Source organism: Gobius niger (genome assembly GCF_951799975.1).
Source record: "Gobius niger genome assembly, chromosome: 1".
Taxonomy (NCBI): Eukaryota; Metazoa; Chordata; class Actinopteri; order Gobiiformes; family Gobiidae; genus Gobius; species Gobius niger.
Genome location: NC_136852.1, coordinates 6,053,654 through 6,068,314, shown reverse-complemented (window position 1 = coordinate 6,068,314; position 14,661 = coordinate 6,053,654). Strand labels below are relative to the sequence as shown.

The 14,661-nt window shown below is 41.4% G+C and overlaps 1 protein-coding gene across 1 annotated transcript in view; it reads right to left on the bottom strand.

The window, feature by feature from the left end:
* Positions 1 to 869: 869 nt before the first annotated feature.
* The window catches only part of LOC306976038 (glutamate receptor ionotropic, kainate 1), a 50,930-nt gene continuing 37,138 nt past the window's right edge, over positions 870 to 14,661 (bottom strand). The window contains exons 8-15 of the mRNA XM_079573884.1: positions 13,361 to 13,468; positions 11,225 to 11,338; positions 9,857 to 10,060; positions 7,644 to 7,867; positions 6,741 to 6,859; positions 6,446 to 6,663; positions 2,879 to 3,104; positions 870 to 1,383 (exon numbers count right to left, since the gene is read on the bottom strand). Of these exons, the coding sequence (XP_079430010.1) occupies positions 1,094 to 1,383; positions 2,879 to 3,104; positions 6,446 to 6,663; positions 6,741 to 6,859; positions 7,644 to 7,867; positions 9,857 to 10,060; positions 11,225 to 11,338; positions 13,361 to 13,468 (1,503 nt within the window). The 3' untranslated portion in view covers positions 870 to 1,093. The remainder of the gene's footprint in view (positions 1,384 to 2,878; positions 3,105 to 6,445; positions 6,664 to 6,740; positions 6,860 to 7,643; positions 7,868 to 9,856; positions 10,061 to 11,224; positions 11,339 to 13,360; positions 13,469 to 14,661) is intronic.

Sequence of the window (14,661 nt, the reverse complement as noted above, 5' to 3'; positions counted from 1 at the left end):
GAGCTAGAATGCTGTTTTTTTGGTAATTATTATTAATGTTTTTTCTCGCTTTTGTGTCTGTTTTGTGTAGCTCGAAATAAAATATTCAATCAATATTTAATAAAGGCTTAAAAATCCTCATATAGCCGTGAATTAACCCAGTATGTTCTGGACCTTTGCTTGACTTTTTTTTTTTTCAATTTGAACCTTAGTGAAATTTAATTTGTGACCCTGCAATAGGTGAGTCCTCCAGCCAGGTGATTCTGATCATCAGTCTGATCTGGAGATGGATCCCCGGGCGCAGTACTGCCGCCCCCACTGCTCTTTATGGGTTTGAAAGCTAAGACCTACAAAACTTATCTAAATGGATCTTGTTGCCGCGTTGTAGTCACTTTTTTGAATGTTTACCATCACTTTTTTGTTGGATTGTTGGAAGAAGTTTTTAGTGTGTTCAGTTCAGGTGGGGGTCAAGAGGTTAACCTACAAGTCTGAGCGATGTATTTAGAATTAAAGTACTAATTGAAACATTTTCAGTATCAGATTTCAACACAATAACAGAAATAAATAGTGCGGTGTGAACATGCCGACTTCCTGAAACACTGCAATGGCAAACGAGCTGAAGATTCCACTTATCAATACTTACCATAACATCATGGCAGGACACACACGAAACAATGCTAGACACCTTTTTTTTTTTGCAAAAATAGCGGCAGAAGGCCAATGTGGTCGGAAGTCAAGAACCACCTGAAAAAAGGGACTTTTTGTTGTTTTTTGTCCTGGCCAGTCGTAATCATTCGCCGAAAGAGGGCAGAAATCCTTCTCTTCGCAGTAATTTCCAAGTCGTATTGTACAATCCGTATGTCCAAAATGTGACATAAATCCAGTTTTGTCCGGCCCAGTCATTGATCGGATAGAAACAGAAACATTTAAAACATCTGGCCAGTTTTTTTTTGTTTTAATTACCAAAAATCTGACTAAAAAGTTCATGTTAAACTACTTCTAGAGAAAGGGGGGATGGGGGTGTTGATTGTAACAGTGCAGTCGCCACATTCAGACTCCGTGTCCAGAGGAGTCGACCTCGAGGAGCCGCCCCCGTAAGGTCCGTGAAGCTCCGCTAGTATTTGTTGTGCCACTCGCACTGGCCCACGCTCACCTCCTCGATGTCAATGTTCTTCCTGGATTTGTAGATAAACTCCCCGATGGCCACGAACACGGAGAGCACGAGTCCCGCGGCCAGCACGATGAAGATGCCGCCGATGTTCTCCACGCCCAGAGCGCTGGCCTCCTTGCTGTCCTCCTCCGGGCAGCCGTTCCCTCGCCACCACTTCTCCTTCATCATGTGCAGCTTGCCCTCCTCCTGGAGCTGCAGGATGGCGATGGTCACTTTGTCTCTGTAGGGCGAGCCTGGGGGGGGGCACAGACGGACTCAGCAAAGGCAGACGTTCACAGCTCGAAAGGAACCGGAAAAAATATTATCAGTAGAGCCAAGTTTTGATGCTGTTGGTCCAGCTCTTACCCCCCGCCTTAACCGAGCGCATCTTCTCCTGTTCAGTTTTACCCAAATCTAGAAGCTTCTTGATTGGAGTTTACAGCCTCTGGGCCAGTGCCTTGTCACTTTATTCACAATCTTTTTGTTGCCTTTTTATGGCGTTTTTGTCACAATTTTGCTGCTTTTTTGTTGCTCTTTTGTCACTTGCTCGTTAGTTGCTTTTTGTCCATTTTTTGTTGTACTTTCATCGCTCTTTTGCGGCTTTTTGATGCTTTTTTAGTTGAGTTTTCATCCTCGTTTTCTTCTTGTTTATGTCCCTATTTTCAAGAAGCTTTTATATTTGGGTAAAACCAAACTAGAGAAAATGTGCTCAGGTGGTTAAGAGGTTAAAGGAAGTGAAGGAAGTTGCCCAATTTATTAACATATTTTTTCTTATTTTTGCCGCAATTTTTTCTCGTTTGTCATTACTAATATTTTCCCTATTTCCTCCAATTGTTTAACAATAATAAACAAAATTTGCCCCATTTTTGCCTTTTTTTAAAATTATTTTTTGCCACAATTTCTCCTAATTTCCTCCCATATTCCCCTAGCCTGGCTAACTCCAGACTAAAATCACAAGTGATATTTAGTCCAGGGGCCACCAATTCATTTTCTCATAGGAGAGGTGTGGTTTACAATCGTCCAGAGCCGTTTATTGGGCTGAATGTCTATCCTGCGTCTGCACGTGGCCACAGCCAATCGTATCATCTTATCCGATGACGTATAACGTTCCCGCTGTAAACTTTCGAGCTAAACTATTCAGAACACGGTCTGAAGCTTGATCGAAATATGCCGTTGCGTTTGCTGCTGTCATGTTGGATCCGTAAATAAACTTTTATTTTTTTTTTATCCGTAAACAAACTACAAGCTTCCGTATGTCATCGTCTTGCCGTCGCTCCTCATTCTGTGATTGGTCCCAAATCCATGTGAACATTTCGGCCATGGTCCCGGGGCCACTGTGCAGTTCCAAATGATTCGAGCGCACACAGCAGCATAGGGTTAGCCAGGCTAATTTTCCCCAAAACTTACACCCAATGTCTCACACATTTCTTGACATTGCAGACGAGCCTGCTATTGTGCATATCTTTCACACATTGTCGTTCTGTTTTCTGATTCTATAGGACAAATATTGAAGTAGAGATATCGGAAGTATTGTTCCGGTATCGGTATCGAAAACCAAGTATCGGTACCCAGCCCTATACCATGAATCACATGATCTCTTTACTTGTGTTGATAAAGCCCAATATTGTGTGCATATATTGTGTGCATTGATGTTTTACTGTTAAACTGTCTATATCCTCTAAACATAAATCTAAATGTTGCTACTAAGAACTTTTTGAAAACCTGGACGAAGAGAAAAGTCAGCGTTACCGATGGGCGTGCCGACGCCGTAGCCCTTGGAGTCGATGAGCCCTCCGATCTGCGTCAGGTTGCAGTTCCTCTGGCTGATGTACTCGATGCTGGTGGACTCCATGAGCAGAGCGTAGTCCGTGGTCATCACTCGCTGGATGCCCTCGCGGTTGTTCTTCACCAGAGCCGTGTTCTTCCTGCTGCTCATGAACGCCCACATCTTCTCGTACGTGGAGATCTTGGATTTCTGTCGGAACAGCATCAGCGTGGGACGTGTTAGATTGGATTTATGGCTTTATGATTATGTTACATTGACATGATAATGCTGGTGTTGAGAATTATATCCTATAGACACCAGGCAGGGGAGTGTGGGGCGATTTGAGGAAAATTACAGAAGATTCAACAACCGAATACACATCTTTAACAACTTTACCGTGGTATATTTCTACCATGGTAAAGTTGTTTGAGCGGAGTTAACTGAATCAAAGCGTCCTGTCTTCCGGGTTTGAAAAATACCTCCAGAAAATACTTGTATTTATCACTAAAATGAGTACTACATAGTGGTGGAGGTACAATATATCATTTAAATGCCTATAGTTTACTTTGGAATGGCTGAAATAGTATGATGCAGATCCTTTAAAGTGCTTTACAGTAAGGAACCAGTCACCCATTCACGCTCTCATCCATTCACCAGAGTACGCAGACACTGGAGGCAAGGAGGGTGACGTGTCTTGCCCAAGGACACAACGACAGTGTGCACCTGCGGGAGCTGGGATTCGAACCTCCGACCTTCCGGTAACAGTAATTTATTCATTTATCTATTTGTTGTTGTTATTATTGTTATTTCCTTTTTTGTGTGGTAATGATAATCATAATAATAATTATTGTTGTTATTATTATAATAATTTATTTACCTCTTACCACCCGCCTAAACCAAATGCATTCCATCCTCTTTGGCTATTATATAGTCCTGTGTAACACCTCATTTGAAAGGTAAGACCCACAAAACTGATCTTTTTCCTCGCGTTATTGCTGTGTTGTCACCTTTGTATGTTTTTATTTATTTTTTTTCATTTTTGTCACATTTTTGTTGAATTTTCGTCACATCTTTGTTGAATTTTTGTAACATCTTTGTTGAATTTTTGTCACTTTTTGTTGAATTTTTGTCACATTTTTGTTAAATTTTTGTCACTTTTTGTTGATTTTTTGTCACATTTTTGTTGAATTTTTGTCACTTTTTGTTGAATTTTTGTCACATTTTTGTTGAATTTTTCTCACATTTTTGTTGAATTTTTGTCACATTTTTGTTGAATTTTTGTCACTTTTTGTCACATTTTTGTTGAATTTTTCTTAGCCTGGCTAACACCAGACTAAAATCACAAGTGATATTTAGTCTGGGGACCACCAATTCATTTTCTCGTAGGAGAGGTGTGGTTTACGATCGTCCATAGTCGTTTATTGGGCGATACGAAAAAAAAAAAAAAAAGTCTCATGCGTCTGCACGTAGCCCCAGCCAATCATATCATCGTATGAGATGACGTATGACGTACCCGCTGTAAACTTTTGAGCTAAATTATTTAGAACAAGGTCTAAAGCTTGATCAAAAAATACCATCGTGTCTGCTGCTGTCATGTTGGATCCGTAAATAAACTTTTTTTTAAATTATCCGTAAATAAACTACAAGCTTCCATATATCGAATAGCGCGTCATCGTCTTGCCGTCCCTCCTCGCTCTGTGATTGGTTCCCAAATCCACCGGAGATTTGGCCATGGTCCCCAGGCTGTTGTGCAGTTCGAAATAATTCGAGCGCACACAGCAGCCTGGTGTTAGCCAGGTTAAATTTTTCTCACATTTTTGTTGAATTTTTGTCACATTTTTGTTGAATTTTTGTCACATTTTTGTTGAATTTTTGTCACATTTTTGTTGAATTTTTGTCACTTTTTGTTGATTTTTTGTCACATTTTTGTTTAATTTTTGTCACATTTTTGTTGAATTTTTGTCACATTGTTGTTGAATTTTTGTCACATTATTGTTGAGTTTTTGTCACATTTTTGTCAAATCTTTGTTGAATTTTTGTCACATTTTTGTTGCGTTTACATCCTTGTTTTTTTTTTCATTTTTTGTAGCTATTTTGGTGCTTTTTTCCCAAGAAGCTTTTTGATTTGGGTAAAGCCAAACTGGAGAAAATGGGATCCGTTCAGGTGGGAGTTAAGAGGTTAATTAAGATATTTATCTGATTTCGTATTACTAATATTATTATTATTTTTGACAAACACATACACACACAGAGACAGCCAAACAGCCTTGTAACATTACACAACATTCAACCCTTTACTTTATAATTCTCCACTATGTGTGCGACAAACTCTTCAAATTCATTCATTTTGAGCTTCAGAGCTTGTCAAGCCATGATTTTGGCCTGATACAAACGTTACACTCAATATTGGGTTTATCAACAAAGTGCTAAAGTGCATTTGAGAACATGTTTGTCGAGGTGCTTTTTATGCTGAAGTAAAGCGAGACTATACATTTGAGAAGTACTGACTTTGTGAAAACCCCAGACACAGGCAACATGCCATCTGCAATTTCAGAACAAATAACACAAGGATCCCTAAGGTCACTGGAAAGTGTAAAGAACTGGAAAGAAATATGAGACTGTGTAATTTATGTGTCAGTAATTGCTTTGGCGATGAACTGCATGTCATATTATGAGAGTGAAGAGATATTGGTGTTTAGAGATTAACATCTGCTTGATGCTCCTTTTTCAGTCTACAAGCACAAAAAGCATCTGGCTCTCCCACTGTATCAATGAAGTATATTGTATAATGAGTTCTTGTAGCTTTCAGCAGACTTTATATAACATGACCTGGATTTTTTTTCAGTCTGCAATTAGCTAATTTTGAGCTTTGAATGAAAAACATTGGTAGTGACAAATAAAGCACGTTTTTCTAGGGCTGTGCAATGAATCGAAATCCGATTACGATTACAACAGTAAACGATTACAAAATTAGCATAATCGCAAAAAATGTATTATAATTTATTTATATATTTTTCAATTATTATTATTTTTTTAATTTTTAATATTTGCAAAGTAGACTTGCGTTATTTCAGTGCGCTGGGATTATTTTCCCTTCGCTTTTCACGTGCCATGGCTCATGCTTTTGTCTGACATAAAAACAAACAACGCTGTGTGATGATGTCATCAGGCCGCGCTGCTCAGTTTACTTGTGCAGGTGTGAGGGCTGGCCAGCAGGGGGCAGGTGTGAAACGGGGACCTCTCTTTAATCAAGGCGTACTTGAAATCATTAAGTGTAGTGTAGTGTTTTGATTAATAAATAAATAAAATAAAGATAGACTTTTTTATTAAAGGCAACAAATAATCGTTTGAATAATCGTGATCTCAATTATGACAAAAATAATCGTGATTATTATTTTTTCAATAATCGAGCAGCCCTACGTTTTTCATACCAAAGTCAAATAGCAATTTTATAGCAATTAGCTTTCGTTTCCAAATTGCCGAGAGTTGTTTTGTGACATAATTTTAAACCGGACACTTTCACCAATAGTTTGCATCATTTAGTATCGTACCTTGAAAAACGTCATGGTGGAGCCGTCTCTCACTGCACCGTACTCGATCTTGGTTTGTTTGGCCAAATCGTCCGCCGAGTCGATGGGCGAGTCCATCCTCTCCACGGTGAGGAAGGCGGCCAGGTTAGCCGTGTACGAGGAGATGATGATGAGGGTGAAGAACCACCAGATCCCGCCCACGATCCTGGTGGACAGAGCTTTGGGCATGAGCTCCGATCCTGCGGGTGAGCAGATCCGCGTCAGACTCGTACGAAGTGGAAACAGACGCGTTACTACGGAAACGCAAAGCCAGTACCTTGCTGCATCAGAGCTCCCACTCCAAACCACACGCTGTTGATGAGGGTGAAGTTGTTCTCCACCACGTCAGAGTCGGGGTTACACGGGTGAGGGTTGTACCACTCGTACGGAGTGAACCTGCAGGTCAACAAGACGTTTGCGTAGTCACAAATATTAAAAAAGTGATATAGGCCCTTTAAAGCCAGTTAGCACAATGCTTTCTTTTTAAATCAACCATTAAAATCAAACATCCAAATTATTAAAGGGATATTTCAGGATTTTTGACATAGGGCCTCATTTCCTAGTTATCCAGAGTGTTGCTGATTTCTGGAGATATTTTTTTTTGTAATTCATGCAGTTCTTATATTTGAAGAGTTACGTGGCGCTAGGCTAGTGCAAGGCTAGTGGCACCTGTGGCAAATCACTTATAACGCCAGACTAACCATATAAATGTTTAGGAATATAACTGACCTTGCATCACATGATCGCATTTTGAGGGACTATTTTCTAGCAGATCACTCCGCCGCTGCGTAGCTTATACAACCACGAAGCTGATGCTGCTCAAATATAAGTTATTTTAAAAGCGAAATTGTTAAAATTATTCTATCGACACAGGCGTTATAAGTGATTTACCTCAGGTGCACTGTGGAGCGGGTCAGTTTTTAATGCAGGCTAGCTGATACCATAGAAATGCGCTAGCCTTGCATTAGCCTAGCGCCACGAAGCTCTTCAAATATAAGAACTGCATGAATTACAAAAAAAATGTCTCCAGAAATCAGCAACACTAGGAAATGAGGCCCTATGTCAAAAATCCTGAAATATCCCTTTAATACTAAAAAGATTTGACCTACCAACTGGATTTTTAACTAAAATCGTTTTGTTTTTTTTAAATACAGTAAATGAAAATGATTCTTCTTCTAACCTGGCGATGACAAAGAGCACGCAGCTGACGCCGAGGCAGGCCAGCAGCACGTACATCCAGATGTCGGGCGACAGCGGGTTGAGGAAGGAGAAGACGCCCGGGTTGGTGCCGTTGGGTTTGTGGTACAGGATGCTGATGCCCAGAGTCATGAAGGGTTTGGAGAAGTCGATCACCTTCTCCCGCACGTACGTGATGGTGAGCGGAGCCACGGCGAGGTCCGCCACCTGCAGTTACACCAAAACATTCATTAAAGAGAGTATTGGATTAAATCAAATGGGGACACTGCAGGTACGAGTCAGTGTTTTCAAGTTTTTGGACAGTTCGCTCTTAAAGGAACAGGCCACCATTTTTCCATGCTGAGATATGTTCTTACCTGAGCTTAGACGAGTTGATGCGTACCTGTCTTGTCTTTGTGCGTGCCCTAGGTCACGCAAAAAGACCAAAGATGCCGATAGCATTTGGCCTCTCCCAGTATAGTCTTATAGCTCCAAATGGGGTCAAAGTAGAAGGGACCAAGCTCTTCCACGGGTACAAAGACCAGACAGGTACGTATCAACTCGTCAAGAACATATGTCCGTATGGAAAAAATAGTGGCCAGATCCTTTAAACTTATAGGCTTTCAATGGGAGAACAGATAAATGGTCTATAATTCCAAAAAGTCTGTCTATTTTGGCACTGGTTTAATGTTTCACCATCGATATTTATCAATTTATAAACAATGCCAAATTTTCTAGTTTTGTACTTCCTGGTTTTGGCAAAATCTCAAAGGTTAGGTTAGGTTAGGTTAATTTATTTGTACCCGTGGGTAAATTCGTTTTGCAATTCTGAGAACTAGTCGACACATTAAAACACATAGGTTTTCAAGTCTGATTTATTGATCTTATCCTGAAACCTAACCTGCCCTGGCACGAGCCAGACTGATCCTCCATGGTACATGGATACATGGAGATACAGTCTGGTATTGTGCGATTAGAATCTCGCTGACCAAAATCAAAATATAAGAAAAGATGAGCCAATCATAGCACAGGAGGCGGGAGTTAACAGTGCAATCTTCAGCGCTAGGATTTCCCATAAAACACACCATCTTCACAACAGTGAAGACGGCTTTAGCCAGTGCCCTTTCTTCTGTTTTAAATGAGCTGGACTTGTCCTAAAGCCACAGCAAGAAGCTGCTCTGAGGCTTTCACCGGAACATTTACTCAACTGCAACAAACAATCAATCATGGCGGAGGTCGTTTTCTGTTTGATTGGTTCGCTCTCGTTCAAACTGCGATCGTTAGCCAAGCCTCCAGTCTCGATTTGGAAAACACGTCCTATTACCACAATTCCAATTTGTCTTTATATGTATTTATAAATACTTAAATAAAGTCAGTTTGGCTTCATGCCAGGCTACTCTTAACCCCCACCTGAACCAGACACATTTTCTCTAGTTTGCCCTTTTTTCACAAAAAAAGTGTCAAAATAGCGACAAAAATAATATGAGAAAAGTATGACAATGCAACAAAAAAGCGAAGGAAAAAAATGTCAAAAATGTGACGACAACGCAAGGAAAAAGATCCATTTAGATGAGTTTTGTAGGTCTTTCACACTGGCCAATAGGCTGTGTCTTTATGGATTTGGGTAAAGCTGAACTGGAGAAAATGCACTCGGTAAGAGGTTAAATCCTCCAAAATCAAGTGTTCTCCATCTTCTTTCTTTCAAAAACTAGTGACAAAATCGTGACAGAAATGACACAACAAAATGAGACAAAAACATTACAAAGAAATGAAAAAAAAATAAATAAATAAATAAACGTGATAAAAAACAAAAATGATTAACAGAAAAGTGACATAAATGTAACAAAGAGCAATGAAAAGAAATGTGACTACAATGCGGCAACAACGTAAGGAAAAAGATAGAAGTTTAGATGAGCTTTTGTCGGCCTTTCAATGAGGCGTTGCTCTGGCCTATAGGCTGTGACCTTTAAGATTTGGGTAAAGCTGAACTGGAGAAAATGCACTGGATTAAGGCGGGGGTTAAGAGGTTAATGAGTCTAAAACTATGATTAAAAAGATTTTCATTGCTTTGTAACTAAATAAATACGAATGAAAAGAAGAGACTAAAAACATGTGAACTTCAATAACAAAGCGCCACATCCATAAATGTAAACCTTAATGTTTCTCTTCTCCTTTGTTGGCTCTTTTAATCGTGACACTTTCACGTTTTCTACTCACGTGGTCGATGAGTTCCCGCACCATGCCGTTCCACTCGCCCTTGTCGTTTTGAGCGCCGTATTTCCCGTCTGAGACCAGCTTGACCTCGTAGGAGAAGCCCAGGATGTTGGAGAGCTCCTTCAGCAGGTCCAGACAGTAGCCTTCGAACCGGTCGTTCCCGTACAGCGGCTTGTCCGACTTCTTATACATCACGTACGGGTTTTCCTGCGGGCAAAAGCGGTCAGGAAAGGTCAGGACGCTTTTATATTTGGGTAATGTCGAACCGGAGAAAATGTGTTTGGTTCAGTTTCCACAATAACAATTAAAGGGGCTGGATGCAAGTTAGCCATTTTATGCTCACTACTGCCACCTCAGGCCATATGTGCAACTGCACCTTCTATATTTAGCTTGTGCATGACGGCACTTCAGACCCGAAGTGACAAGTTTCTGAGTGACAGTGCAGGATTTTAGAGGCAGTTGTGGTGAACAGGTCTGAGCTCATTCTACATATTAGGACATTACTAGAACATGTAGGGGGAGGAAAATACATAATTTTAACATTTTTAACCTTCCTATAGTCCCTTTAAGGTGCGATTAGTTTTCTGATGTCGCCGACAGGGGCGGGGGTTCCAGACTGATCCTCCTCTGTATAAAAACATATAGAGAGGACTCATTCTGGTTTCATCAGTCTAGGATTATACTTGACGCGTCCGCGAGGTCAGTGCCGGAAAAAGTTGCGTCATTTCTTCAGACACGCCCCTTCGAGCGGCCTCCGCATGGCTCAGTTTTCAGCATCAGCGTCCGGAAAAATTTCTAACTAGGCGAAATTTCTAACTATGAAAAAACAAGGGGGAACAATGACTTGTGGCAGATATATGAAGGTATTGACATTTAAATGATTGGGGACACAAAGATCATTGTGATCAACAAATAGTAAATGATTCCTGAAGAGAACAAGCGGCATAAATATGAGGCCAGTGTCAGAAAAACTGTCCGCAGCGATTTTTTAAACATTGTTTTCTACGTTTACTATCATCTTGTATGGGACAATATCTACTTAAAGGGACTATACAGAGTTTAAAAATGTTAAAATTATGTATTTTCCTCCCCCTACATGTTCCAGCCATGTCCTAATGTGTAGAATGAGCCCAGACCTGTTCACCACAACTGCCTCTAAAATCCAGCACTGTCACTCAAAAAGGTGTTAATTCGGGTCCGAAGTGCCGTCATGCACGAGCTTAATATAGAGGCTGCAGTTACACGTATGACCTGAGGTGGCAGTAGTGAGTATAAAATGATGAACTTGCATCTAGCCCCTTTAAACTGTGTGGACATCCCACAGCATGAGAAATCAAAGTATGTCTAAAGGTCGTGAGCTGTGGTCGTTACCAGAATCGTGGTGACGATGAGCGTCCGGTTGGCCATGGAGTCCGTCACATTTGTAGAGACGTCCTTGTTGCTCTCCGTCAAATTAAGGCCAGTGTTGGAATTCCAAACGCCAATCTATAAATGACACGATGAGATTAACAGAAGCTTGTCTTGGATCAGAAATGAAAGAAAGTGATGATTTTAAAGGACTAAAGTGATAACACAGGATATTCTGAGGGAACAAAGACTGGAAGAAAGCAACACAATGTAAAGGGAAGTCTCTATAAAAGAGCAAAGGAGAGAGAGGGATATGACTGTCGTCGACTGCACTGGGGGCTTTAGCTACAGCTCCATACAAACCTTCTTCCACACTTTGTTCAGACGGCTGCTGCCCCCGATTGGCTTGCAATAACAAGGAGAAATGTTTGCTTTTAATTACAAAAAAAAAACCTGGCACATTCATAAGAAAGAGAAGACAAGGTAAAGCACAGCAAACAGTCTGATGATCTGAAGAAGTAGCAAAACTTACTTAAAAATAAACTGTTTCCACTGTGAGTAAATGTGTAAGTGAGAAAAGCTTTCTGATATTTAACAATTCAAGTAAAGAATTCTTGAAAAGAAAAAAAAAAAAAAAAACGACACTCATGGGGGTCTCAAGCATTACCTTTCGTGTTAATGGCTGCATGTGAAAACAACGAGACATTGAATTATAAAAATTAGAAGAATGTGAATCTCTGTATGTATGAAACATTCAAAACAGGAAGAGTTTTAGAGAAACATTCAGCAAAGTCGGGACCTGTCTGCAAACAAAGAACATCAGACACAACGGGCAAAGGTTTGAGCAAAGAATTGGGTCAAATCGAAAGAAAATGTACAGAATACCAACACAACCTGCAGTTCAATGTGTTTTCCCCTCATTTTGTTTAATCTTCTTTGAACCATGAATACAATAAGTCCAGTTATGTTGTTGTTGTCAAAGAAATAATGAAAAAGCCAGAATTTTGGCCTTAGTAGGAGCGCACTTTGTGATCTTCCCACTCCAGACTTAGCATATTTTAGTGGAAAGTACAGGGGTGGAGACCCTTTTTTTCGGACACTGTAGCTCTTTCTCTCTCAAGACGTGAACATTGTTTTGCTTACGATGGGGTAAATAAAGTTTTTAGTTTGACCTGTGAGAGCCTAAGGCTAAAGGAAGAACACAAGGCAGGGCAATGTAAACGAGGAAGTGAATGTCAGCGGTCCCATCAGTGCAGTCACCTCCTCTCGTGACGCCCTCTCACTGGTGGCGAAGGCACAAAGCTCCGCCACTCAGAAAATAATTCACCAAGAGCCTGCGCCCCTCTGTGTGCCACCACAAGATCTGGCCCTCTGTGTCTCATTTATCCATTTATCATAATAATAATGGTTTACACTTGTATTGAGCTTTACAAGCCTATGTTAAGTTTCTCAAAGCACTACACTGTAGATTTTATTCATTCACTCCACACCCAGTGGTAATATTGTAGCCACAGCTGCCCCTTGGGGCAGACAAACAGAAGCGAGGCTACCAGTCTATGCCATCAGCCGCTCCAACGACCACCAACCACTCACTCACTACATTCATATTGTACATGTTCTTAATGGTAGGGTAAACCGGAGTACCTGGAGGAAACCTACACATTACCAACATAATAGTCAGTTGCAGCCCTATTTCTAACATCCCAATTCTTCATAAGATTATAAGCACATTTTTACAACTTTTAGGGTCACTGTTCCGAGTCACAGCCACAATAGATAGCGTTGTCTTGCAGAGGTGACGTCTGACTGATCATGTGCCCCTCCACTTGCTGCATCCAGACCCTTCTCAATTTGTCACTCTTTTTAGCCGGAATATAAACTTATTTATCACACACAAATACAGTCGAGTCTAAATCGGGCCCATATAGATGTTTTTTCACAGCAGATTGTTCAGTAGAAGCAAAAAAACGGCATTTGTAGCTAGCGTTAGCATGTAGCATGATGCTAACATAGGGTATTATGTTGAACCACTTTGCTCCTCCGTGTCTTTGTATCTTTATTTAGCAGAAAACAATATTCACAATTCAGCATTTGCTAAAGTAGTTTTGGAGAAAGTGATTGAGTGCCTGGTTTCAGTCTGAGCAGAGGTCGTGGGCTCACCTTCTCCAGGCCGTCCTCCTTCAGGCTGATCACGTCCAGATCAAACTCCTTCCTCAGGCCGTCCGTCTTGTTGATGATGATTTGTCCCGTGAGTCCGCTCAGCGTCGTCTGCGGCACAGAAGCAAAACACGGCCCGTCATCGCGGGCGCCGCTCATGCTAATGAGGAGTGACTAAGCGCATCTTAATGGACACTTTGGCCACGGCCCGGTGCAAACATGGAGTCAGGGGTTATGTAACGACGGTGGATTTGATGAAGGGTGGCGTTTGGCGAGAGGGCACAGAGCTGATGTTTAAATATGGCTCATTATGACGTTACACGAGAGGCGTCGATAAACACGCAGTAGATGGATGAGATGGTGGGATTGTTAACGACAAGACAGACAAATAAAACTAGAGCATTTGGAAATTCTAGAATTGACTACAGACATTTTACAAACTAATTCCTCGTGCAAATAATTAAAATGATGCATTACTATCAAAACCTGCAGTACTGCTTGGATCAGACGTTTTTGCTTAAAGCAGTGGTTCTGAAATAGACGTCGAGACCCACAATCTCCCTGGGAAGACGAGTATGGCTTAGAAAAAATTGTTGAATAAGCATTAAATAAGCCCAAAAATCTGAAATTATGATTAAAAACAGGCATCCATCCATTTTCTTCAGCTTTATCCGGGGCCGGGTCGCGGGGGCAGCAGTCTCAGCAGAGATGCCCAAACTTCCCGATCCACACACACCTCCTCCAGCTGTTCTGGGGGGACCCCGAGGCGACACCAGGCCAGCTCGGAGACATAGTCCCACCAGCCTGTCCTGGGTCTTCCACAAGGCCTTGTCCCACGAGGACATGGGACACCTCTCGCGGGAGGCGACCAGGAGGCATCCGAAACAGATGCCCGAGCCACCACAGCTGGCTCCTTTCGACGTGAAGGAGCAGCGACTCTACTCCGAGCTCCTCTCGGGTAACTGAGCTCCTCACCCTCCTCGAAGGGTGCACCCAGCCACCCTGCGAAGGAAACTCATTTCGGCCGCTTATATTCGCGATCTTGTCCTTGTCCTTTCCAAACAGGGATATCAGGCATTTTAACAGACTCAAGTAGTGATTCTATACTTTTTCTGTGCATAAATATTGAAATAAATGGTTTTGGGAAAGGCTGGAGACCAACTGGAAACGGTTTTGCGACCCACGTTTGGGTCCCGACCACTAGTTGAGAACCACTGATTTAAAGTAAAAACATGTCCTTTCGGTCTCCTCAGTGCAGGGATCACTCTCTATCAGGTGAAAAAGCCAAAAGACCTTTGTTTTAC